Raw genomic sequence first — 27,008 nt, 5'->3', positions numbered from 1 at the left:
ATTGTTCAATTGAAAACCAAAAAATGGCTGATTTCTACGGGCTTAACTTTGACAAATTTTGTACACTGCGGGCGGTAAGTAAGGAAGGAGGAGCGGAATTCGCTGTTTCTGCTATTAAGGTTATGCTTCAAATGGATTCGAAAAAGCGAATCAGAGCTCGTCAACAATTTCTTTCGTGAAATGTCTCACACCATATTTTCACAAAACTTGTCTGTCATAAGACAATTCAAATAATTCAGAATCTGTCGATTTAAAGTGTGAGAAATAAGAGAAAAAGCGGAAAGTAGGCTGAGATCTAAGCTAAGAAGACTCTTAAAACGAAGCAAAGAAGTAAATAGACTTCACTTCAGACAACTGACAATTATAGTTGGCGATTGGAGATTTGAAAATTTTTTTAACTTACGGTTCTTGGAATTCCAAAAAACCAAACTCAGAAATGAAAACAATAATAAAAATGAAGAGTGGGTTGACTTCGTTGCGCTATGTGAGATCTTAATTCGTATTAATTATGGACAAAACTATTGATACCTGTAGTTACTGCTGGCAAGTTTTCATCGTATTTTCGTGTTCGAATCTTCTCGAATTGCGGCGATTGTGGTCTCGCTTGCGTACTAATTGCATTCAATGTAACGCGACGTTTGCTCATCTTCTTGCTTGAATCATTTGTGGCCAATTTTGCACCCTTTAAACGGAAATTATCGAAACAAGCACTCTTTACATAATCGTCAGTGGCGACATTGGCAAGGCGCCTAGGTGAGGGAGGCGGCAATTCGATAGCATTCCGATGCACATTACGAGTATGCAAAGTGCCGTGAAAATCTTTCATAATACCGGGCTTTCTGATGGGGTTAGGTGGGAATGGAATGACACGATGGTTATTATCAGATAGATGAGGGGAATGATGAATTTAATGATGACAATAAAGCACGAATTCGATGATGATGATAAAGATGAGGTTGACGATGGTGATAGTAACCAGTGTGAGTAATCGAGCGAAGAAAGTAGTAATTGTTGATTTCAGTATACATTTTAATTAATTTAAAATTTTTCTGGCAACTCTGTACGTGCTTACTTCAAAACACTACATACTTACTTATATTTTAATAAAAATTGTTGCAATAACGAAAAACAAAAACTCTAAATGACTGTGGTGAGATGTGTTGAAATAAAAAGGGAATCAAGTAACAGTATCGCAAAAAAATCTACCGTAATACGTTTATATAGCAATTATAAAATTAAAAATATTTTCTACTAAAGTGGCAAAAAGTAATAGTTCAAGTTAGGGCTCATTAACAGCAGAGAATGGAAAATCCCAAAGGCTAAGCTCACCATATCGCAATTTTTGTTTATAATTTCGGTTTGACACGTTCTTAATTAAATTGACCACACCGAAAATATTTTTTGTAGTTTCAAGAAAGCATAAATATCTTAACTTATCTTCAGTAAATTTCTAACTAAAGTTTTATTACATTAGACACCATATTTAAGTAAATTCTCGTTATCAAATTTACCATTAAAAATAAAACGACGTTCTAAAATTATTTATTTGATTAATTTTTGCAAAGAAATTCACCACGCTCAAAAATTGTATTGTAATAAAAATTGGATCTGGAGTCATATGTTAAAAGGACGGGTTTTCAAACAGTATGCAAGAACTGTTACGATAAAAATCCACCACACTAGTATAGCAATCTGCTGCGGTATACTTATTAAAAAGCTATTTTACCAAATTCATCTCAAATTTAAATTTTTATTTAATTAAAAGTAACTTTACGCTCACAGGCCCGCGTATTCTTGTAAAGTATTTGCGTTATAAGCTTCTTAGAATATCGTATCACTCTCCTAAAGAAACTCTCGACACCAATAAAAGTATTAGTTGGAATGTGTTTGCACTGTTTTTCCATTCTCGGTATAACAAAATTCGAATTACTTTTTGAATAACGTATTATTCTCCTCATGAAACTCACCACACCACTAAAAGAATTAATTAGAAAATCTTCTCTGTTTTTCCATTATCGATATTACGAAATTCACATTGCAAGCGTCTTAGAATATCATTTTATTCTCCCAAAGAAACTCACCACACCAATACAAGTATTAGTTAATGTGTTTTCTCTGCTTTTCCATTCTCTGCCGCAATTTAAACCCCGGCTAGTTAACTAGTCATATTAGTTGTGTACTCACCTCTCACTTGTCAGAGACGATGTCATTGACAGTGACATCACACCGTTACCGTTCCCGTTTCCGCTACTATTTATATTGTTGCTGATGCCGTGGCCACCAACACCGTTTGTAAGACTGCTGTTATTATTATTGCTACTGTTATTGTTGCTGTTACTGTTGTGACTTCCGTTTGCCGCTTTTACTGTATCGCCAAATTCGTTCTCATCACCAGCCAATCCCGCGTATTTATCCCGATTTAACGAACGCTTAGTTCTGCAAAATGCCCAAAAACCAAAATGTTGCGTTTATTAATTATCCCCCGGCTTTGTATCAAAACGTTGGTAAAAAAATGTAAAAAAAAGTAGAAAAAGTTGCAAATGTTATAATTTTCTCCTCATTTGTTGGGCAAATAGTTTGCCAATTTTTTCTATTTTATTTTTGTGGGTGTATGTCTTTTGAACGCCCGTTTGTTGCTTTCGAACAATTTTTCACTACAACATTTGACAAATAAATTCACTTCGTGTCAATCAAAAACTCACAAAAAACTGTAAAACGCTTGTCTTGAAATTTCAACGCTTACTTGAGACAGGGTGCACGGTATTTGGTGCGCGCCTCCAGTCGCTCTTTGGCCAAGTTCTGTTCGGTTTTCGCCGTGTGTTTAATGGAGGCCTGCAGTGCCTTCTCCTTGCACCACTCAACATGCCGATCGTACGCCTTCGGCCCGAAGCAACGCTCACAGTGCGGACACTGCTCGGCCGGCGGTGGCTGTATGCGTTTGGCGAGTGAACGATCCGAAGAACGCATACGATCGCGTGTAAAGCTGCCGGCGCCGGGCAGTGAGGCCGTCGATGTGGTCATCTGGCTGTTGTTGACTACTTGACTGGCAGTGGCGGCGCCGGCGTTGGCGGTGGCTGTGATGCCCGGTGACTGGCTTTGTGCATTGGCAGCCAATTTGCGCATCGAGGCGCGTGCGGTGGTGCGCGCCAACTCCTCGCCGCCGTTCGACTTTTTGCGCGTCAAGATGGGTGAGGCGATGTGCTGCAGAGTTGAAACCAAAAAATTTAACATTGTTTTTGTGTTGCATGCAAAGCTAGTTGCGTTTTTTTTTCACTCACCTGAAATGGCTTGGGCGACTGTCCGCGCGCCTCCTGCTTGGCTGGTGGCAAGCCGAAGTTCTTCGGCAGCGGATAGCTGGCCAATTCGGTGCCTTCACGTCGTTGGCGCGAGGAATCGAAAACGTTCCGTTTCTTTGTTGCCATTTTTTCGCATATGCCCACATGCTTCTGCAGCGTAACGGGATTGAAGGTGCGCTGACAGATGGGGCAGGGCACCAATTGGGTTGGTGCATCCGGATATGGATCCGCCGTGCTCGCAATTGTGTTGCTGTTATCTGTTGTTGTGTGTTGTTTTTGTTGATTGTTGTTGGTTTGTTGGACAGCGTAGTAGAGAGTTAAAAGCGTAGAAAAAATAGGGAAGAAATAGAGTTTAGACGAATAGTATTTGCTCTTTTAGTAGAATTATACTATATGCGCTGTTGTATATACTGACAAAATAATATAAATTTTACATACGTATTTATTTCTGTTTACTTCTACGCTTTAGTGACGTTACTGACAGTTGTTGAAGTGTTAGAGAGAAGCAAATTGAAAGAGGAATTTTATTTGTTTTCTTCAAAACTTCTAACATGTATTCTTAAGTTGCCATATTTTAGGGGTTAAAGCATATAAGTAATATATAATTGTGTTATTAAGTATTTAATTAAGTTGTGGCATAAATGAGAGAAGCGGAAGCGCGCACATCGCCGCTTATATAGTACATAAGTATGTATATTTATGATACTTGTATTTCTCTTCAGTAAGAATGAGAATTAAAATCATGAAAATGGCTCGTTAAGTTTAAAATTTGATCTACAAGATTGTAACAGTAAGGGTGTAAACTGCCACGAAAAGCGAACCGGGATTTTAAATTTAACTTCAGACAGGAAAAAAGAACTGCTAACTGTTCCATTTAGGATTTTTACTAAGAATATTACACCAAGCGTTTCTCTATGACTGGAAAGTGTCGGTAGATTTATAAGCTTTACACGACTAGTGTTTGGAGAAAGACTTAACCTATAATTTTATCGGAAATGGCCTAAGGCGAAAATTAAAAATTATTTTTGTACCGACTCTAACTTATCAGAATAGATTTGGTAACTAGGGTTCCATACAATTTAGCTATATTTCAATATAGGTCTAACCCAAGTTGTAAAAAGTGTTTAAAAAACTGAGAATACTTCTGGCTTTCAAGACTATGGTATCAATATGAAGACTAAAATGAATCTTAACGTCCTTAGTAACAATTTCAATGTATAGCCTAAATCCACTTTTATGCAAAGGGATTATAAATTACTGTTTCCATATTGAAAGATTTACCTTGTTTAAGAGAGGAGTTAAAAATACTTGTCAAATGAAAGAAGATGTATTTGGGACTATTTTTAAAGAAGCATGAGGGTATCATATCTGGGCCATAACTAAAAGATGATTTTAACTTATTTGAATTAAGTAAGACATCTTCTTCAGAAATAACTGGAGCGCTAATTGAAGTATCCGGTTAGAGCACGTGCTGATAGGAAAATATTTAAGGAGAATTATTAGAGTACTTTGACTTGAAAAATTCTGCAAACATATTGGAAATAATGTGATTGTCACATGACATTATAGATTTATATTTCAACGTAGACGTAAATTCGGAAATCCTGCGAAATCATAAAACAATTTTGGATTGCGTACCATTTAATATTTTGCCATATTTAAGTAGTTTTATAACATTTTTTGTTTACGTCCGAGTATTGTATATAGGTGTATATTATAAATATAAAAGCATGTGTTGGGAAAAGTTGACTCAACGCGTGAATTATTTTTACCGCACAACATTTGTTTTTGTCATCGCTACTAGCTGCTGGCTTGCCGATCCGCCTTGGCATGTTGCAATGCCAGGCGACAAATTTAACTCCACTCAGCACTTTTGCTTTGTGGAAACAATGAACTTCTTTGTCTATTTTTAAATTTCAAGAAATTTGCGCTACATATGTTCGAATCTTTTTCATTGTGCATACCCAGTAGGTATTGAAATAAAGCGCCATAAAAACAAGAACATATTTTTAGAGCGTAATTTAAAAAAAAACTAAGCTAAAAAACTCTTCACAAGTACAACAGCTTCCATACAAGAACTAGATTTTGATAGGTCAGTTTGTGTGACAGCTCTATACTATAGTGATCCGATTTGCGCATTTTCTCCAGATGTTGTACTGTTAGTTTAATAAATTGTGCATACGAAATTTTGTGAATGCATCTCGTCAAAAGCACGAGTTAAAGATGAACACCAGCAAAGGGAAAATACGTCATATTGTAGAGTTTTGCTTTGATAAACTTATAACGGGTGATCCAAGTAAATCGTCCAAGTAGAGATACACCAAGATCGTGTGACACCACACCGTTAGACTTTTTCCTGTGGATATATGTACGTAAAGTCTAAAGTCTATGTGCAAATGTAGGCCTTGGAGCAAAACATAACGCGTGTCATTAACCAATTACCAGTCGAAATGCTCGAACGAGTAATCGAAAATTAGACTCATCGGATGAACCATTTTAGACGTAGCCCCGGCCAACATTTGAAAGATATAATCTCTAGAAAATAAATTATGAAGAATGTTCTTTCAAATGAAAATAAACATTCCCCACTAAATTTGAAGTTTCTGTGTTTTTTCTTTAAAAAAGTAGGGAACCTTCAAATGATAACATTTTATTAAAGAGCTTTTATATTTTTATGTGAGTTGGCACCGTAGACGTGATATTATTATTCAGTCAGGTTTTTTCACGGCTAGTTCGATTTGAAGCCTGTAGATCACCAATATGCATACTCGAAAACTTTTCCTACTGGGTCGCTATCAACTAGGAATAGCTTTATAAAGTGTTGCATACATTTCTCACATTTCTTTGGTGCATTTAGAAATTCCCGGAAATATGCAGAGATTTAATTAGAGATGCGCATAAATGACTCATTCCCTTAGGCGTATGCCTATACTTCAACAACAAATGAGTTGTCTTCGACAATTTAGTTCTTCCAACAGCTAATTATGATTTGAGTTGGGTGTGAAGTGATATTTTTATACTTATGTAGTAAAAATAAAAATTAAAAAAAAGCATTCTATGTTTTACATAAACAAATTGTTTATGTAAGCTTTAAGAGTTTTATTTCAATGTGTGTTTTTTAATAAAACAAGTATTTTTCCACCAAAAAAATACTTCCATTTGGTTAAATTTTTGTTTATATTTTACTGAAGTGCCTTAAGGCCAAATTTCTTAAAAATTGTTCGCTTTTATGAATAAATTAACCATTTAAGTACATTTTTATTAAGAGGCCCACCACTAGAAATAGAAAAGAAAACTTTCTCATTAGAATTACTACACTAATTTCTGCGAAGAAACTCACTACGATCCACCAGATCCACTACTCGAAATAGAAATAGAGAACGTTCTAATTCGAGATACCACACTAATTCTGCGAAGAAGCTCACCACGACCAAAAATTTTGTTACAATGAAAAGTGGGTCTTCAGTTCTTTCTTAAACCCGCGGTTTTTCAAAAAGTGTTAAGAACTTTTTGGTTCAAAATTCACCACAATTATTATAATATTTTTTACCAGATTGTGAAAAATTCAATATCTATGAGATTATCATTCTTCAATCCAGATGTATCGAAGATCTACAATGTTTATATAAAATTATTAAAAAGCTTTTTTGGGAAATTTTCCAAAAAATTTAAAATTTTGATTGAGTTGAAAGTAGATGTAAGTCTATTGGTCTCCGGATTCTTGACGTAATTGCAATATAACTATTACAATATAACTTTTTTAAAAATACGAAAGTCTCCTCGTCCTATTGACAAAATTGTCATAGCTTAAATGGCAGCGTTGCATTTATGGCATTATATAGTGATGCATAGCACATTATCGTAAAATTTATCAGGGATCTTGATTAAAATCACTTCTCAGGTTTGTTTAATAACAAAAATGACCATCATCATTAACGGCGCGCTTTGTAACACCTTCAACTCCGCCGTGGGCTTAGTGTTCTTTTTGTTTTGTTTCGTTTTGTATCTTTATGGCTTTTTAGCAATTTCTGCACGTTCATCTTTCAATTCGATATGCGACTTGGCGTTGAAGTGTTTGGAAGCGTAACGAAAGCGCCCACTCAAAAGCAATGAGGAGAGGCGGCGAGGTGTATGGAATGCAAAAAAAATATTAAACAAGAAAAAACTTTGTTCATCAAAATATTGCCAGCATTTTGTAAGTACTTTGTTTTGAAAGTACCCGCAGTTGTATGCCAGACAAGTTACTAAATTTGGGCAACACGCGCTGTTGGGTTAGTGGGCTAAAATTAATGTCAGAACGACAGACACAACAGAGAAGAACACGTAGGCAATGCGCTGAAAGGTAGAGTGCAATATAGGGTGTTGTTAAACTTATAGAATTTCCTAGAGGCATAGCTTTCAAACTAACTGTTAAAACAAATACATCTCTTTGGCATTATTACACCGGAACAACGTTTAAAAATCTTTGAAAATTTTTTGCAGAACTCGATTTTTATGTGACAAGCTCGCTTTTATTCTTGACCGGTAAATCATTTTCATCTACGAAGCATATTTCTGTTGTATGGAGTACGTCAATAAACAATATTGCCGTATTAAGAATGCGAATATTCTTCAAGAAACTCTCCAAGTTGTCTAGTATACAGAACAGTGGTATACATAGTTTGCTTGTCGAAGGTATTATTGGTCTAAGCTATATTTATAAAACAGAAGGTAGAGCTATAGGCCAATAATTCTAGACTCGTTTTGGAAAGGTCTGCAAGTCGAATATTGTTTTTTCGTTTCGCGGTTCTGTAATGTTTGATGGAACGAAGTCGGCTAGTTTTTGTTAAGCATATGTATGACTTCCAACCATTCTTGGAAGCCGATTGCGGCAATTTTGGTGTCAAAGTTCACCATGCTTTGGAAGACCATTTATGGAAATAACTATAAAATATTGGAATTTGTCGAGTCCTACCATCATTTAAGCATTGCTTTGATTGCCTAGGAGGTAAGCTTTGCACAAAAACACTCACGCACCGAATTTTCATCTCCGAGTCACTGTTATTGGTAATGAAAAGTGGTTCGCTTACGAACTTCAAGCGAATACGCTTGTGGTCGAATAGCGCGAATGGTGGCCAAGCTAGAATTGACGGTCAGAAAGATTTTGTTATATGGGTAGTGGGATTGGCAGGGAATCGCCAATTATAACCTGTTAACCTACGGTGAAACATTTAATTCTGACTTATACTGTCTACATATACTGTACCGTCTGAGGGAAGCAATCATCTAAAAGTGGCGTTTAACATTGTGCTCCATTGGCACAACGGTAGACCACACACAATGATAGGACTTGCCAAAAGCTCCGGGAACTTGGTTAGGAGGTTCTAATGAATCCACCTTATAGATCGGAGCTGTCCTCAAGTAATTAGTACCAGTTCCTGTCTATGGCGAATGATTTTGCTGGTGAATAATTTTTCTCAAGAGAAGCTTATGAAAATCGGCTCTACAATTTTTTTTTTCAATAGGAATAAGGGTTGTTTGTGCTATTCCACCCTACAAGTTCTTTGGCAATAAGAATAAGGTCTTCAATGAGAGCGTTATTATGAAATTACGTGAGGGAGGCACCCTTGCCCCGCGTTTGATGAATAAAGCGTTTTGGAAGATTTTGATGAATAAAGGGGCAACCAGTGAAAATTTTCCGCGTAATCGAACTGATATATTCTAGAGAAAAATTTTAGAAGCGGTCGCTGACATTTCATCACGAACATTTAATTGATTCTAGGAGAAGAATTGAAATTCGTAATTCGCTTTCAAAGCTCGTCGGTTTAGCGCGTTTAATTTGCAATGTGCCATTACTTTTTTTATAACTCTGCTGACCAATTTTTAACCATAAGCTTTTTGTGTGTGGAAACCCGTCAGACTGGCATATTATTATAGCCCTGCCATTATGGCCGTTATGACCACTTGACACTGCCGCCACAAAATCTGTGTGAGTTTTTAATGAACGAGTATTTCTGACATTTCGCAAACGTACATTAAACGTTCTCCACACACAGCCGAGCGGTCACGGTTTGAGTGCAAAGTTATGCGGAATTGTCTGCTGGCTAATTGCAAACAAGCATTTCGGGGGCACTTGTCCATTGCAAGGCGGTATAAATACATTCTACAATATTTGTCTGTATGTATACGTATGAGAGTGTACGGGCATGTATTTTAGGCATAAGTACCGCCATTTATCGGATCACTTGAGATGCCTTGCTGGCTATGGCGTTGCAACAGAAAGCAATTCGGCTGGCGTTCGTTCGTCCAGTGTGCACACATTGGGTCAGGTCGTTGGTACTAAATATAGCCACTATAAGTAGTACTCTTGTACGGTTATTTCACAAAGCTTTATTGCTCTATGCTGACTTTTTATGCAATTTAAAACTTTTTTGTTTTGCTGCTTCTACATTTCTTTGGCTGCTTTCCGCTTTTACCGCTACAACATTTGTGGCGTCTCCTTCTTTTCTTTTTTTCTGTGGTGTAGTGTAATTAATATCACTTCACTTTGTCTTGTTGCTGCACTCACTCACTTGAGGAGTTTGCACAAACTTCTTAGAAACGCCTGATTGCTGTTCGTAGGTGCTTCTGCTCCGGCGTTTGGCTATTTCGCTGGTTGCGACAGCGCAGCTTAGGTATTTTGTGTTTATTTTTGTTCTCAATTAACAGGTGGTGAAGCAAGCAGAAACAGCAAAACAATGTGAGGTGAATAAAAAACAAGTGGAATGATGGGCATGAAAAAGTGGTTTACTTGCGAAACGGGAAGTAAATACATACACAGGTATATGAAAATTGTAAGTAAATGAAATATAAGAAATATAAATATATATTGGAACTATTTTATACATGTAAATATATTTTTTTGGCAACTATATGCTACAGTGGTCCTACATCGTCGGTTCAAACAAGCAGCTCCTTGGGGACAAAAGGACGTCTGCAAATTTTCAGATCAATATCTCAAAAGCTAAAAGACTAGTTTCCTATATACCGATGAAGTGACGTCCTGACTAAATCAGCTCAGCCCGGCATGCTCATTTATATAAGTATATATTTTTTAAGATCTCCGACATTTCAAACCTTATGCCAAACTTAATATTCCCGTTCAAATATACATTTTTCGAAAATACTTGTTTTTAAATAGGCAATATCTTACCAAAATACAAGTAGAACAAAAAAACTTCAAAGTTAATTATATATATGTATGTATCAAGGAAGAATGGTAGAAATAGAAATTACGACAATTTCTTTTTTTGTTAATTTTGCTAATATTAATGTATTGGTTCGTGACAACATGAACCAAAGAAGAAGAAGACTTTGTTTGCCGTTTCTAAGGCAATTTGACAGCTTATACCTTATAAATGAAGTTGTCTTTTTGATACTCTTATAAATACTTAATAATATAGTTGTTTAGGACACAAATTAGCTAGTGTCATAATTTTTACTACCGACAATTTGCTTAAAAATTGTAAAAGTTTTTTTTTTTTTCGTCAATTTACTTAAGGGGCTATACCAGAGAGACACTTTCCAAAAAAAAATTGTTTTTTTATTTGATTTTCGATAGTTTATATTTCCAAAAATATTCTGTTAGCAAGGTCGTATCTTGAACAGTTTTTGGATGGCAGCGTTCTAAAGAACAACCGCTCGGAGGTGCAAACATATATAGGCGAAACTTTAAACGCCTTTTTCTCGAAACGACATTTTTCAAAATTCTTGACATCATAACTCAAAGAGAAATTAACCGATCGACTTCAAATTTAAACTGAGTATTGCTGAATACATTTACTATACAATAACATACGATCTTTTTCATTGGTTGAAAATTGTCAATTTGGCATTAAAAAACGACCATTTTTTCCTAAAACAAAAACGTTTTTTTTTTTTCAAAATTACGCCATTTTGTTAATTTTTGATATTTTTCAAAGATTGTAGATCATTGTATAGGAAATATCTTTGAGTTTAATAAACTTTTTGGATTTTTTTTGTTTCAGCTACTCATTCGGCCGGAATCATGTTAGCAGTTGCGGCACTTTTTTTTGGCATCTCCGAAGACGGCCCATAACTCCGTTATTATACCCTGAACAGGGTATATTAAGTTTGTCACGAAGTTTGTAACACCCAGAAGGAAGCGTCGGAGACCCTATAAAGTATACATATATATAAATGATCAGTATGTTGAGCTGAGTCGATTTGGCCATGTCCGTCTGTCTGTCTGTCCGTTTGTCTGTATATATACGAACTAGTCCCTCAGTTTTTAAGATAACCTTTTGAAATCTTGCAAACGTCATTTTCTCTTCCAGAAGCTGCTTATTTGTCGGAACGGCCGATATCGGACCACTATAACATATAGCTGCCATATAAACTGAACGATCGGAATAAAGTTCTTGTATGGAAAACTTTCACATTTGACAACGTATCTTCACGAAATTTGTTATGAGTTATTGTTTGTAAAAATAATGTAATTTCCGAAAAAATTGTTCAGATCGGCTTACTATAGCATATAGCTGTCATACAAACGGAATGATCGGAATCATGTTCTTGTATGGAAAACTTTTGCATTTGACAAGATATATTTACGAAATTTGGTATAAATTATTTTCTAAGGCACCAATGTAATCTGTGAAGGGTATAATAGCTTCGGTGCAGCCGAAGTTAACGTTTTTTCTTGTTTTTCAATATTTTTGTAAAAAAAAAATTTTTAAATAAAGCTGAAAATATACCTTATAACGTTCAATGAAGTTCGAAATAATCAATCTCGTAGTTTCTCTTAAAAAAATTCACGAAAATCGCCTAATTTTTCATGCGTTACACAGGTATAACCCCTTAAAGGATCACAAGTATTTGAGTCGCTTGATGCATTCAGCGAGTATTGTAAGATTAAATAAACCCCTCCATTAAAGTGAACGAAAAAGTTATGAATATTCCGTTTTATCTCATGTTAGCCTTTGAGAGATAGCAAATTTTCACATATCACATATAAACATACTCGATTAATATTTGCTGATGGAATACGAAAAAAGTAATCGTTCAGTCAGCTGTTAGGCCTGATTTGATGGGTTCGAAAGTAGAAAGCAAACTTACAAAAAGAAATTACTTGAAGAAACTGTGTAGTCTTTTATCAGAGATTTAGAATAAATACATGCTAATTTGGATTTATGTACATTCCATTTGTCCCAAATTTTGAGTGACAAAGTCATTGCTTCACCAGCTGATTGGCTAGATTTCCTAGGGTAGCTAAAGCGAGTTTCATAAAATGTGTGTGGAAGCATGGATTAACACTACAAAGGGGTCATTTTGCTAAAATATCTTTATGGAAAGAAATGTACTTTCAGCTTATATGCCATATTTAGGATTTTTAATCATTGAAAAGTTTGTTACTGACTTATCAACCTTTCGTGATATTTATTAAAAAATAATAATGACAACCTTAGCCATTCTAAGAATTCGAAAAAGTTATTTTAATCTTTACCTTTAAGTAAAAATCGAAAAATGCTCTCAAAACACATCATACATTCATTTACTCCAAATTCATTATGAGCCAAACTCGTGCTCGTATGTATAACAACACATGAACTCATCAAAACCAATTAACTCTCTGCTGATAATTATTAACACAATTCCGTTAACAAGGTTAAATAGGTACATGAGCTGTAAAAAAGCGCTTTAAGCAATCACTCCGCTGTGTTATGAGCTATTTTGTTGGCCTTTTTGAACTGCAAAAATATTGTGATGAGCAAGAAATACCGACTATGAAGCGACTATACATATGAAGAGTAAATTCGCTGACTTAATGTTTATGTTAAGAAAATACTCGCTTCGTAGATTGAAGAATGTTTAGGTCTGGATTGCAAAATTTGATAGCCAGAAATATATTTTTTATAAATTCTTGACAACAATAAGGTACTGCACAGGTATTTCTGCTTTCATGCAGTAACTTGCTCACAGTTGATATTTTGAGTTTCTATAATACTTTGAAAAATCTGCTACTCCTTAAAAGTGGGTGCAGAGTTAATCGGACTTGGAAATGATATGTTTAATGGAAAATCGTTTTAACCTTTTTTATGCGCACTTAAAGTGATTGGCCCACTATATTTAACTATACATTTCAAATTTAATAATATTTTATTAATTAACTGAAATATTAACGAGTATTATTGTCTTTTGGGTTGACGAATTCATTTGTGATTTTTGTTTTATTACCGAAAGCTTATGTTAGATGGCGCTGTATCCTAATTTTCTAATTTTTCTTCTTTTTCTCACTGTTTTGATATTTAGCAATCCCTTTTTATTCGGCGATTGGTAAGATTACCTTGAAATATTTAACATTAACTATCGACAAAGTAAAAATATGCACTTTACTTTTTCCCAAGCTTTAAGGTATCTTTAAGTTTGACCTTAAGGCTACCTTTCACCTTATTGGTAATAGATAATTGCATTATAAGTATTTTCGGAACGTAATAACTCAAATTTAATGTTAAGTAATATATACATTGTTTATATAATAAATAACGCATCAGCTGATTAATTAATTTGGTATAAACGCCAATAATCTGACTACACATTACCTCAGCGGGAGCTGAATGTAGATTGCTTTCGGAACTTCGATTAAGCGATCAGCACCAGCATGACTTCATTATTTACTAACCCATAAGCAAGTATGCAAACTTTCTCAGAGCGCTGTGTGATATAACAAAGCTTATATAAATAAATTGTGATTATAGTCTCATAAAAGGCTAAATAACAACAAACTGCGCATTTAATTTCCGCAAGTCATGCGCCCAAAGTAACTCTGTTTAATCTCCGCTTAATGGATTAATACACTTTTGAGGTTATAACGCCAGTTTGTTAACCTGTTGCAGCTACTTGTAATTACAAGCGATCGCTACATTTTTCAGCAAAAGTGGTCTATTAAAAGTTGTTGCATACTTGGGATCCAAATACCGCGCTTACTTTTCTTTAATTACTGCTTTGTTGTTTATAAATATTTGCTATTTCGTTTGGTGTGTTGCGTTCGCAAAGAAATGATGGCCAAGTGCTAAAAGCGAAAATACTTTGATTGACAGATAGAGCTGGCAAGTCTTTTTTCGAGATTTCTGCATTGAAAAAATGCATTAAAAGTCATTTACGACAAAGAAATCCAATCGTATTGACATGACAGTAATAAAAAAATAACATTGAGTTTATATGCAAGGGCTTGCCACAAAAATACCTTTATTTTCATATTGGCAACTACCAACAGTTAACAAATGCATAAGTTAGTAATAACACAGTGACTCGCGATACAATATTTTCAAAGTATGTAATTGCAAAAGCTGAGAACTCGTTAAAGTTGTATAGGTATTAATGGAGCGCTGACATATTTCCCTGGGAAAAGTTTCTTGAATTGAGCGAAGTACAGAACCAGACAAGAATCTATTTCTACTGGTAGTATATGGGAAGTTTTATACCTTAACCACTTCGATTTGGTTCTATGGTTGACGACTTCAAGACAAAGTAGCAATATAGACGTTGACGAATGAAAATGACAAAAAACTTGGATAATTCGAGAGAACCATTTTCCGCAAGATCTTTGGAGTCGGCCGTTTGAGCAATGAATATCGGTGAAGGTGGAACCACGAACTGTATATATTTAAGCTCATAGAAATGCAACGAATGGGCTGGTTAGGCCTGGTCGTCCGCATAGAAGACGATGCTCCAGTGAAAAGTCGACCTACGGGTAGACAACGGAAAAAAGGGCGTCGAGGCACCTAATGAAAAGACATGTTATTTTTATTGGCAATAGACTGAGATAGTTAGGAAGTCAGGGTGATAGGGAATGTAAACGCACATTTCGTAGATGAAATGTCCAAGTTATGGAAAGAACTCCAATAGTGATACTTAAATCGTGCCTAGAAGAAGGCTTAAAGAAAAAATTTATCATAAACATTTAATTCAGACAATGGCAACCACATACAGTTATAGACTTTTATGTTCATGATTTTGAAGCTCCAAATGAAATGAAAAGCTTTAACAAATCAAAAATACATAGATGGTGACCTTACTACCTTACTTTTAATATGAAATATTTTAAAATAAATAGCCACAATAAAAGAAAATATAACAAACAAAGATTAATAATTTCATAATTTCAACACAAAAATAATTTATCTTAAATATTCTTAATCTGGCAGCCCTAAAAATATTGTTCAGTGTGTTGAAAATTATAACACGTTCTCTTCAAACTTTAAGGATCGGGAAATTAAAAAAAAACATATATGTAAATAAAAAAAAAATATTTGAAAAAAAAAGATTTTAAAACAATACGGCAACTCCAAAAGAAACATTTTGAATTAGTAAAAAATTTAAACAACCTGACTTCAAATTTTTACGGATTGAAAATTCTAAACCAAATAGTTAGCGAATTCAAATAAAATAAATGTGCTGTTTGCTCCACTGTGCAGTGTATTCAAAGGCATGCAATGCAAATGGGAGCGCAGTAATCGAACAATCGATCAATATGTAAGGTGTTTGATGGGTGAATGAATGTCGGTACGCGCATTGCAAAGCATGCTGCATGCTTCATGTACGTGTGTGTGTATGTGTGTATTTTGTATGCGTTTCCATATTGGAGCTATAATTTACTTTTTCCAACTTGCGTTGCGGCAGCTGACATGAGCGTGTTAGTAGTTGTACTAGTACTATTGTTATTGTTATTGTTAAAAGTAGTAGTAGGAGCTGAATGCGTGCTTGTAGTAGTAGCTCTTGTTGTTGTTTTTGTTGCAGCAGCACTAGCGGCCGAAATAGCGACATTGTCATGCGTTGCACTTGAATACGTTTGATTGACGGCGCAGTCTGTTGCACGGTCTGTGGCGAGGACAACACTTGCCGTTGCAGCCAATTGCATTGTTGCTGTTGGCGCGGCTGTCGCTGTCGACACCATTAGCGGTTTAGATGTCACAATTTGCTTGATAACAATTAGAATTTGTGATGAGCGCTTCGCTTGTTGTTGTTGCTTTTCTTGTTGCTGTTGCAATTCTCCATTCGCCACCGCCGCTTTAACGCCAACTTCTACCAAATCGCCGCCTTTTTCTTGTTTTAACTGTTGCTGCAACGCATGACCGCTAGTCTGCTGTTGGTTAGTAGGCGTGGCATGCTGTTTGAACTCACTCTTTGGCAATTTGCCCGCAGCTTTAACGCTTCCGCTTCCCTTGGCTGGTTGCTGCTGCTGCGGTTGTTGTTGCTTTTGCGCGCCCGCATTGTTGTTGCGCTTAAGCGAGAAGCTACTAACAACTTTGGCAAAGGTGGACTGCTGCTTGGCAGCGCCACTGTTGCTGTTGTTGTTATTTTTATTGGCAATTAGCTGGTCATTGGCACCTGCTGGTGGCTTACTGTTGTTGCTGGTGCTGCTGCTCGCAAGCGTAACATCGCTAGTGCCAAGCATTTGCGTTACTTCGCTATTTTTGTACATGTTTGTTGTTGTTGTTTTCGTTTCTGCATTTTTGTGCGTGCTTGCGTCTGTTGCGCTTGCAACATCGCCAGCTGTCGTCGGCTCCTCTTGCTGTAACTCATTTGGTTGTTGTTGTTGTTGTTCTTGCTCCTGCGGCTGTTTGCTTTGTTGTTCCACGCCTTTGGCCAGCTTTTTTTGCTTCTTAGCGCCCTCGACCTTTGCGCCATTCAGCTGCTGGTACTCCTCGTAAATGCTGCAGCGCTTGTTCGCCTTTGCCGCAGCCGTCGCCGTCGACAGCTTGGCAACTTTCGTCGTTTTCGAAGATTTGAATATTTTGCTCCACATTTTCTTGCTCATCCTGAGCGCCTTTTATTTGCACACTTTTTTGTAATTAAAATTTCAAGTTACTCGTTATAACGGAATTTTTTTGTTGCAACAATTGCAACGCACTTGCGCACAAATCACTTTTTGAAATCACTTCTTCACTAAAATATGCCCAAAAATAATATATACGTGTGCACATATAATATATACGTGCACGCTTCACTACATTTTCCTCAACGCAGTTCATGGACTGACTTCGTCCCGCTTATCGCTGCCATACGTAGCGCGCTCGACACAACTTTACCGTTTCGGCAACAAAATGCGACTGATTGCTCATTGCGAAGTAAATAAAGTTAAGACCACCGGCAAAATGCGATCAAGCTGCTAGTACTTGCTGCCGCAGCCGCAAACAACTACGCTTGCCACTCTTCGCCTTGCGCTCAGCACGAATACCCTGCTGCAGCGGCTGTTGTTGCTGCGACGCGCTGCTGACTGCTCCACTTCACGCGCCATCTACGTTGCGCGGCGCTCCACCAGCAGCTATTGCTTGATACTGAAGTATGTATATCTACACACTTACACACACTAATGTACAATCTCATGGCCCTGCAATGTCATACCCTCCGCGTCCCCCAGTCGTCAGTTTGCGGCTGCCACAAATGGGCCGTTGCGCGGGCAGTCGCTTGTGAAGCTCCAAGTTCCATGTTGTCTTCAAGTTGTTGAGTGCGCACTGTCTTATATATTTACATACACACAAACAGACATGAGTACAAATATGTTGCTATGTGTATGCACACCCTGCAGGGAAAAAATGTTCTAGTAAAATAAATTTCCAGTTCACAGCAAGTAATATTTCACCAGCAGCAAACCAGGTGGACGGGCGGATTGACAGCCAACAGGTTACCGTTAATTAGTGTGACATACTGACCGCCAGCAGAACACTTTGGTGCCAGCTGACCATCAATATTAACTGTATTATAGACCTACAAAACACAAGTTTCTTTCTTTCCAAATTATTTTTGCATTGAAAATGTTTCACTTGCCAGTGGAATTAGTCTTTCTTTCTCATACGGCGTTCATCATATTAAACTCAAAACATATGCGCATACAGTGTGCGTCACAAGAAAGCTTACAATGTATTGTATTCGGTTTATAATGTTCTATGTTTATATTGAAGCACTTCCTTCTCTTAACGCCTAAAAGTCTTTCTGTTAAGGTCTTTGTTTCTTTCGCTGTACGCTCATAATAGCTTTACACTTCGACCCTTATCTGAAGACAATCTAAAAGTGTGAGAAAGGCTCGCGTTCTAAGAGTATCACTGAAAATATTGATGCTTAATTGTTCACACTAGAATTGGTTTTTATCGTACTGATCCGAGGCCTGATTCATAATTTTCCGCTGATACGAGTATTTGTTTTATACTGGTACAATAACAAGCCTTTCAGTGATTCGAAAAATCATAAAACTTCTAGAAGTCTTAATTAATCGGCTTTCTCTTTCTTTATTTTTATCTCTTTATATCTCTCTTTTTGGCGAGCGGGCGTTTTTTTATCCTAGTTATGTAGGTGATTCGGTTTCAGTTTCGGGTTAAGAAAAAGAAAGAAAATACCCATTAAAGTTCTTCGTCTGCTACTATATCATAAATATTATTGTATTTATTTAGGTATTCTTAAATTTATTCGAACACTTTCTATTCCTTTATAACTCTCATGAAAGTTTACCATTTCAGATGTCTCGGTGTTCGGCCCGTACCTCTAATGATCATCGAAAAGAAATGCACATTTTACTTGTTCGAAAGATTTAAGAATATTTGAGCCTTTTCAGAAGCTTTAAGCTTTATCAGAAGCTTTAAGTTTTATCGGAAGCTTTTAAGCATTTACAAAAGCTCATCAAACGATTTGAGGTTTGAGGTTAGACACATATTAAACTTTATAAGATACGCTGAAACTACTTGAAACGTTTGCTTTTGGAAACTAAAAATTTTTTTTTTTATATTTATGTAAAGTAAACACAATTAGAAATAACTATATTTCCGACAAAATATAAGAACAATGGCGACAGAGATTTCAGCTGACAGGAAAATAAATATGATTTTCATTTTTATAATACAAGACATAATATATAAATATGATTTAGACAAATTCTAGAGAGAAGTATCAAAATCGATTGACTTTAGCAAATGTTTTTGAGGATCGTAAGATATTAGAGTTATAATCATATTCAGAGTTCCGTCATAATTATTTTGAATACTATATAACTTCTTTTCAAGTTTTTTTAAATGCTTCTATAAATATGATTGAAGCATAAACATTCTTTTTGCACCTACTGTATGGTATATTACTTAGTGACTTAGTTCTTTCTACGCATTACAATAAGTTCTGCAGCTGAATTTCATTCGGATTTTTGTTTGAACTTTCTGTTTCGTCTTCCTTCTTTTAGTCTATTTTATAAATCATTTTTGGGTTTCGCTTTTATTTTTAAAGCGACAAAGTTAAGTCGCATCGACATTATGGCATCTTCTACGGTTCAGTTTGGGGGTGAAGTTCGGTGCTCCGCAGGCGCGTGAGTGCGGCTGTGGGGAGATCGTGCGGCGGCAGCGCAAAGTGGAGTTGACGTTTATTTATATTTATGTTTCGTGGAAGACACAATGAATTCACATCGGAAATCAATTGGCCATCATTGTTATATGCCACAATTGCTAGTTCTAGCATATCTTTAGACATACATATATACGTACTACATAGTACATTATATGGTGCACAGAAATATATTTGTCAAGCAGCAGATATCATTACCAAGCAGCAGCGAGACATAATTACTTTGCAGATCGCTTGTTGTCGAAGTTGAATGATCTAATTCTCAGCGAAAAAACCACAAGCTTTCTACTTGTGAAAACCTTTAGTGACTTTTCAATCAGACTCTGGAGATTTTCCCGAATCGGAATTAATTAGCTATGCGATCGATTGAAAGGAGTTGAGCAGATATTAGAATTAATTATTTCAAGTTGTAAGTATAAAATACAAAGTTGTATTGAGGCGCCAGCAAAGTTTTCTTACAAATCCATTATGGACGACCCAAACATTACATTAGAGGAGTGAAGACTAAATCATGTGGATTCAACCTTTGGAGATCCCCGATCATATTACAATTAATGAATATCATGCAGTAAAAGTTAAGCTTGTTTGGAAGCACAAAGCAAACTAGAGAAGGCAAAAACACGCAGAAAATAGCGTTAAAAATAGCGCTCATGATAAAATTTTTTTCTTTATTCAACCAAACTGAAGCTACTCTCGGCGGGTGCACTACAGTTTGGTACAAAATGGTCGTAGGATTCTGTCTAGTCTTTCCTTGAAATAATATTCAATAAAAAGCGGCTACACGAGTGGTTAATAATTAAACAGTGGTGAATAGATCAATCACCACCCATTGTAGACGACGAGCTCGAGTTGCCGCGAGAATCGAGAGTGGTCCTTGCTCAGATTTGTTCTGGATACTGTAGCAGGTTAGACTTCTACTTATCCAGAATCGACCCTGACATAACAAATACATATATGTTCAGCGAGAGACGAGTTCCCCCATGACACTAACCACCTCTTTGCATGTCCTGCCAACCCTACACATCTGACACCCCTCTCCCTATGGTCCGATCCAGTCAAAACAGCACAATTCCTGGGCCTAATGTTGGATGATCTCGATGACAACTTATCTAACCTTACTACTTAACAGGTATTAGATAACAGTTACAACAACAACAACAGTAGGTCAAGCTGATAAAGTGTTGGTGCCCTTACATTGGCTCAGCAAGCTATATTAATGTGAATTTCGAAACTCTATCTGTCCAAGGGTGGATCACAAGTGGATCGCAAAGCTTTGTGTAGAGCCTTCTATTAGAAATCAAGGGTACGTTGTATCAATTTCAGCTTTATTGGCTTAAATAATGCCAATAGGTAGGTGATTAATTCATTAGGACGATATTCAATTATTGTAGAAGCTTGATCTGATCAAGTGGATACTGTAGCAGGTTAGACTCCTACTTATCCAGAATCGACCCTGATATAACAAATACATATATGTATGTTCAGCATATACTTACATATATACAAACTGTTTGGATAATAATTCCGTAGTTTTCAGAATATCAGCATTACGGAAGTCCTTCTGTTTAGGTAAGTTTAGACTTGTATGCTTTTAACCCATTAGACAGTGCATTCTGTCTCAAAACAGTTTAACATTCCTTCCAACTGTGTCGAATGGCTTCTTACTTTGGCAAACCGAAAGGGGTTGAGTTTTGTATAACTTTGATCATACGTTATTCTGGGTTTTTTAACTGAAATGTAGATTCTAATTTGTTAATGAACCATTAAACAAAAAATATTTCTATAAAAGTCAGGGACAAAAGGTAAAAAAATATAATAAAAGAAATTTCATTGAAATGAAGGGGCATTAAATAAATTTTAATGGTAAATAAAATACCGAATTGTTCTTTGTGAAGTGAAAGCTCTCGCGAAAGCTCTAAAGAATTTTTTTATTTGTATAGCAAAGAAAAAATCTATTCAGATGTTAAAAGTTAATTTATGATTACGAAACTAAATTTAAGAAGCTTAAAAAAACTTGATTATAAAGGCTATGAAGAATTTTTTTTGAGTTATTAATTATCTAAATAAAATCTAAGTAAATAATCTCCGACAAATCTTAAAAGCGTTCTGCGTATTTGGAACTTTTCGTTTTACATATTCCTAAATTGAGGATCGTTTATATAGAAATTAAAAGCCAACGATATACGACCATTAATTGAGGAAGCACAAATTGAAGAATCTCTACTTTAATGTTTATATGAGATTTTGTTTTTTCATTTTTCATGCCATAAACAACAATAACGCTTGAATGCAGAGCGCGCCATATGAGACTGCATTTAGAAAAATTATTTATTACCAACAGAGCGCTTTTGTTATTGTTGTTGTTTTTGTTGCGCGTCCAACTGCTGGGCGTCACATTGGCACACTAAACAGACATAAGCACACGAACAATAATGGCAACAATAACATTGCAATATTGAGCAAAGTTGAAGCAACAATATTAACAACAACAGCAACAAGAACGAAGCTGTCTCTTCTCTAGGCAGAAGTGTTTGAATTATTAAAGATTTACTGTCAGTCGGTGATAGCATGTTGGCAGCCAGTCAAACGGGCGGTCGCACCACCATACAACAGCAAGCAGCAGCAGCAGCAGGGCATTTTCAACCAGCGTCCAAGTGGTAGACACCCAATATGGCAGGCAGGCAGGCAGACGGACACACTTGCGTCAGTTGTGCTGTGCAGCTGAGAGCTTCGCTTGATTATTAATATTATAATAATATGCATGAACTGCTGTTGTTGTAAGTTTTTTTTTTGTTGCTGTGTTTTTTTTTTAATATGAAGTAATAATTGAATGCTCGAATGCTGGGCAATAATAAAGGCAACTCGGAGGCAGCTTTGCAACACGTTGCAGGCGCAGACTTGCAGTGGCGTTGGAGAGGGGGGTTCGCGGGCGACGGTAACCACATACAAGATAAGAATACAAGTATGTAAATATGTGCACCCATATTCATGTAAATATGCAGTTACAGTTGCTTGCCACCAAAGGCAGGCGAGCCCAGCTGTCAGTGCGGCGTACTTGAGTGTTGCAACAACAATAAGCATTGCATTCAGACAGCAAATGCAAGTAATAAAGGCAGTACAGCATTGCATTTTGTTGTTGCATTATGAGAGGAATGCACCTAAATGCACATGTCTATATGTTTATATGCATAAGTATGTCTTTACATATGTATGTGTGTGTATGTGTTAATGACAGCGTTTGCATTTATTTGTTTGTTTTTGCAATTGTTTTCGTTTTTTCTCTTAATTTGATTTTGATCTTGTTGTTGATAGGATTATTCGTTATTATCATAATTATATGAGTGTTGATGCAACAGACACTTTTGTAATATTTTTTTCTCAAAGGTTTCGACTTCTATGTTTGTTTGTATGTATTTATTAATATTAATGCCACGACTGTTTTTCAGCTGGTGCATTCAGCCCATGTACAAGTATATTCTTACTTACATATAAGTATACACACTCTCATTCTCGTACATATGTATATACAGTTACTTTGCTTATAAATATGTTGCGCTGCTCGCGGTATTCCGGTCAACACTGTTGCTAGCAATATTTTTTGCTGCTAGCCCTTTTTGTGCTTGCATCTGCGATTGTCTGATTGTGTTGCGAAGATTTCAAGTGGTGCCTTCGATGTATGCCCTGCTCAAGTGTTTTTGCTCGAGGTCAAACATATGATAATGAAGTATTCAAAACAAATGCTCCTGGATTTATTGTGCAAAAATAGTTCTAGAATGAAAAATGCGCATCTAGATTCCCAAACATAAAGGGGTGTAAATTAATTATATGATGGCATTTTCCTAACTGAAACAGATATAAGTGCAGCTTCCTTCAAAGAGGTGAGTATTCACTTCGATAGCCTGATATCGCTAACTGTGCGCTCGAAGCTACTCAAGGAGTTTCTGCCCTCCCTAGATATAACATCAAGCTATTTCATCATCAAACTAGTTTAGATGTCTGATCCTACCACAATGGCTATCTAGTTTTATGCGGTAAGCTTAAAAATCTTAATGGACGCAAGTTGTCAAAGCTGTATGAGGGAGGGTGAGATGGAAACATCCGGCTGAGGATCAACCATCTTGGTAGTCTTAACTGCAGCGAACCAGGAAACTGACATTAGCGATCTCAACAAATTTGGGATAGGCTAAACACGCTTTGTCGATTTGTACGTTGCTTATGATTTATGATATGGGAGTTTTAGGTAATATAATGGACCGGCGTACTAAGTTGTTTAATTGAGATCCTTGTTAGGATAGACCTCGTAACATAAGCTATTCTAAAGCTAAAAAATAATTAAGAATAAAGCTTAAACCTCTACTGAATATTTGGATGGGCGTTTAGGAATATTTATGGTGGGCTTAGTGCTGCTGGCTGACAAAATAGAAAGTCTTACAGATTTTCTTCGAGTACCTGTTGGACATATCAATAAAATTTTTCATAACAAAAATATATTAGGATATTGTTTGCCGAGAAGCTTCCACTGGTTTAAATTTTTTTTTAACTTTCACTTTTTGCATCGGACAAAATTTGATTCACCGATGCTCCGGATGGCAGTCGGCAAGTTTTTCCGACTACGATACTTAACCATGGTCTGATGAGCTCCTTCATTTGCAATATAGAGATACTAAATCAGTGTTAACTTCGTGAGACTGGGGTTCAAGTTCTCTGAGACATACTGTTTGGCTCTTCCAAGAAATCCTGTATAGTAGCATTGCAACTGAACCCGTCAGAAACAGATTAAACATACCACAAATTGCGGTCATAAATTACTTTAGAACTTCAATTGTTGCTGCGATCTATTTTCAGACATTCTGATCCCCCGGCTGCTGCAAATAGCCTTAAAACGCAGACCCCTGCGGCAACCATAACATTTTCAATGACAAATTAAACTTCTAGTGCGCTCATTCTTCGTTTTTGAGAGAGTATTCCACTTAAGAATAATACTTTTATTTTCACTACTTCTTTATAACGATCTTTTTTAAGAAAGGGGAACGACTTAAGTGTGATAACTTTGTAGGTAAATGATTCGAAAACCTGCTTCTGGCCGCCCACGTCTATTCCACTGCACTTCCGCACTTGTAACGGCACTCAGCTGCCGCTCATCATTACGCATCAGGGCACTCGCTGTACTCGTTTTGTTTTCCCTTGTTTTACCGTTTTCCTTGCATATATTTGCTAACGCATCGTTGAAAGTGGCAATTTAAAAATAAAATTTCCTACAACAACACTCAAAGTGGCGAAGGAAAACAAATGCAAAGTGTCTTATTTTAGAAACGAGTAAAGTCGAGCGCAAAGCATTGCAGTTCAATGCAACTCCAGCAGCAGTCGCATCAGCTGGCAGCGCTGTCGGCGTTCAATTGAGTGTGCGTACGCGATGAAAGCGAGAGGAAATAGGACGTTTTCCTTGTTTTGTTCGACTTACGCAATTCGACAAATTTGTAGTGAATGAGTGGGTAAGCCAAATGGTGTGTGGTAAAGTAACGGTAATTGCCGACTGCTTGCTGTTTATTGTTTGTGGCAGCTTTTAATGTTGGCACTAATGCATTTTTGCGCATAGCCGTGAGGAAAATTAACAAATTTATTACAAGCGTGGGCATAAACCCAAATAATTTTGCAAACAATATTATAAGAATAAAAAATAATAGACAAAAGAAAACAAAATGAAAAGAAATAATAAAAAAATAAAAGAATTATTAAAAAAAAAATAAATAAATAAACAGTGCTGCCCAAACAGGGTCAAACATGACGATCAAGTGAAAAATTTAATGCGCAAGTTCGCAATTTTTTAATTATCACATTTTTTAATCATTATTTCTTACTATCCTCCTTTTTCCGTTTTCTGTTGATTTTTTGTAATTTTTGTTATTTTCGCTGCAATAAAACAAATCGTTAACAGCTTGTTGCATTTATTTTTATTTTTTACACATTTTATTTTCATCTCTTTTGTGCTCTTTATTCGCCGCAGTTGTCAACAGTAAATCTCCGCCGACTGCTGGTCGAACGCTGACTTTTGTGTGACATTTTCTCGCGTTGAAAACCAAAAATGGCATTTTCATGTGGAACAAGATATTTTTTTTGATGTTTTTGACTCTGTACCATTTTTATTTATTGTCTTCGCGTTTACTTTTTGTTGTGTTGTTGTAATGATTTTCAGTTCATAAAAGTGAAAAGATCAGGGCGGAAATTAGTGTCTGTTAGGTTGAGTGTGTATTTACCTCAAGGAATGTGAGAAAAGGAAATGCAAAAGTGTCAAATTGTATTCACATATACATATGTACATATGTATTGGTGAATTGGCCCCAAGCGCTTTGGGGAATTGGTGATATTTGTAAATGAAGACATTAAGGATGTGTACACTGTACAGGGTGTCGTTAACAACAGATGGCTTTTAGTTGAACGCATGTCGTTTTTTTCTTCTTATTTTATATATGATGCATTCAGGGTTCTGGTTTAAAATATTAAAATATCGAAAATATCCAAAATCAGTTACTCAGAGATTTGAAAAAAATTTGTGAATAGAGATTTTGAAAGTTTAATGGACCTTTAATTTTAAGAATATTAATTGGTAACAGACTTTCTAAATGTGAATTTTTAGCAAAAATATTTTAATTCTCAATCAATCTCCATATAAGATCTAGACGATTCGATAAATTAAACTAAGGCCTCCAGACATTATAGTAGGAGTTTGTGGACTACAGTACGATTTTCTTTTTCAGAATATTCGCTACACGTACTATTTTCAAAAATTCGGTAACAAATATTTAAAGAATATGATCAGCTCTTCAGTTAGAGGTGAAGGCTCCCTCAATACAGAATACGATTGTTCTAACAGAGCATATCCAACTGTCTTAAAAATAATTCCTTAAACTTCGGTTAGTTTCTCTTGATATTCTCTCTATAACCAGGTCGCTCTCCCAAGCTTATGATTTTTCCTTCCAGTGCTCGAAGCTAGGCGTCTTTAGACGCGTTTTTCGCTAAACTCTGTTTTTGAAGTTGGTTGGCAAGATGAGAATTACTCAACCGATCGTCATGAAATTTTACACAGGTCTTTTACAACAATACAATTACAACTCTACAATTCTTTTTATTCGTTTAGAACTATTTGAAAAAAAATTCGCAAAATTTTCAGTGAAATTTTAATTTTTTTTTTAAATGTCTGCCAAAAATTCACGTATTTTCCACTTTAAATGATTCTGTAAGGAGTTATCCTGCCAACGCGGGCGAATTTTTTTTCCGAGGGGTCACTGGAAATGGCGTCGCAAAAAAAGGCGAGGAAACCCATGTAACCCCTTAAGAGGTGGGTATTCTCAC

General features: G+C 36.1%; 1 protein-coding gene across 4 annotated transcripts in view; it reads right to left on the bottom strand.

The window, feature by feature from the left end:
• LOC120770016 (homeobox protein 5) overlaps positions 1 to 27,008 on the bottom strand; it is a 95,616-nt gene that overhangs the window by 6,548 nt on the left and 62,060 nt on the right. For 2 of the 4 annotated variants that reach the window (XM_040097111.1, XM_040097110.1), the window contains 3 exons: positions 3,279 to 3,553; positions 2,744 to 3,201; positions 2,185 to 2,436 (listed from right to left, as the gene is read on the bottom strand). In XM_040097111.1, the coding sequence (XP_039953045.1) occupies positions 2,185 to 2,436; positions 2,744 to 3,201; positions 3,279 to 3,553 (985 nt within the window). Of the gene's footprint in view, positions 1 to 528; positions 840 to 2,184; positions 2,437 to 2,743; positions 3,202 to 3,278; positions 3,554 to 16,457; positions 17,095 to 27,008 lie in introns of those variants that run through there. The other 2 variants (XM_040097112.1, XM_040097109.1) reach the window with 2 other exon arrangements.

This window comes from Bactrocera tryoni, chromosome 3 (genome assembly GCF_016617805.1).
Source record: "Bactrocera tryoni isolate S06 chromosome 3, CSIRO_BtryS06_freeze2, whole genome shotgun sequence".
Lineage (NCBI taxonomy): Eukaryota > Metazoa > Arthropoda > Insecta > Diptera > Tephritidae > Bactrocera > Bactrocera tryoni.
The sequence above is the reverse complement of the archived record's forward strand: the minus strand, read 5'-3'. Positions and strand labels throughout refer to the sequence as shown.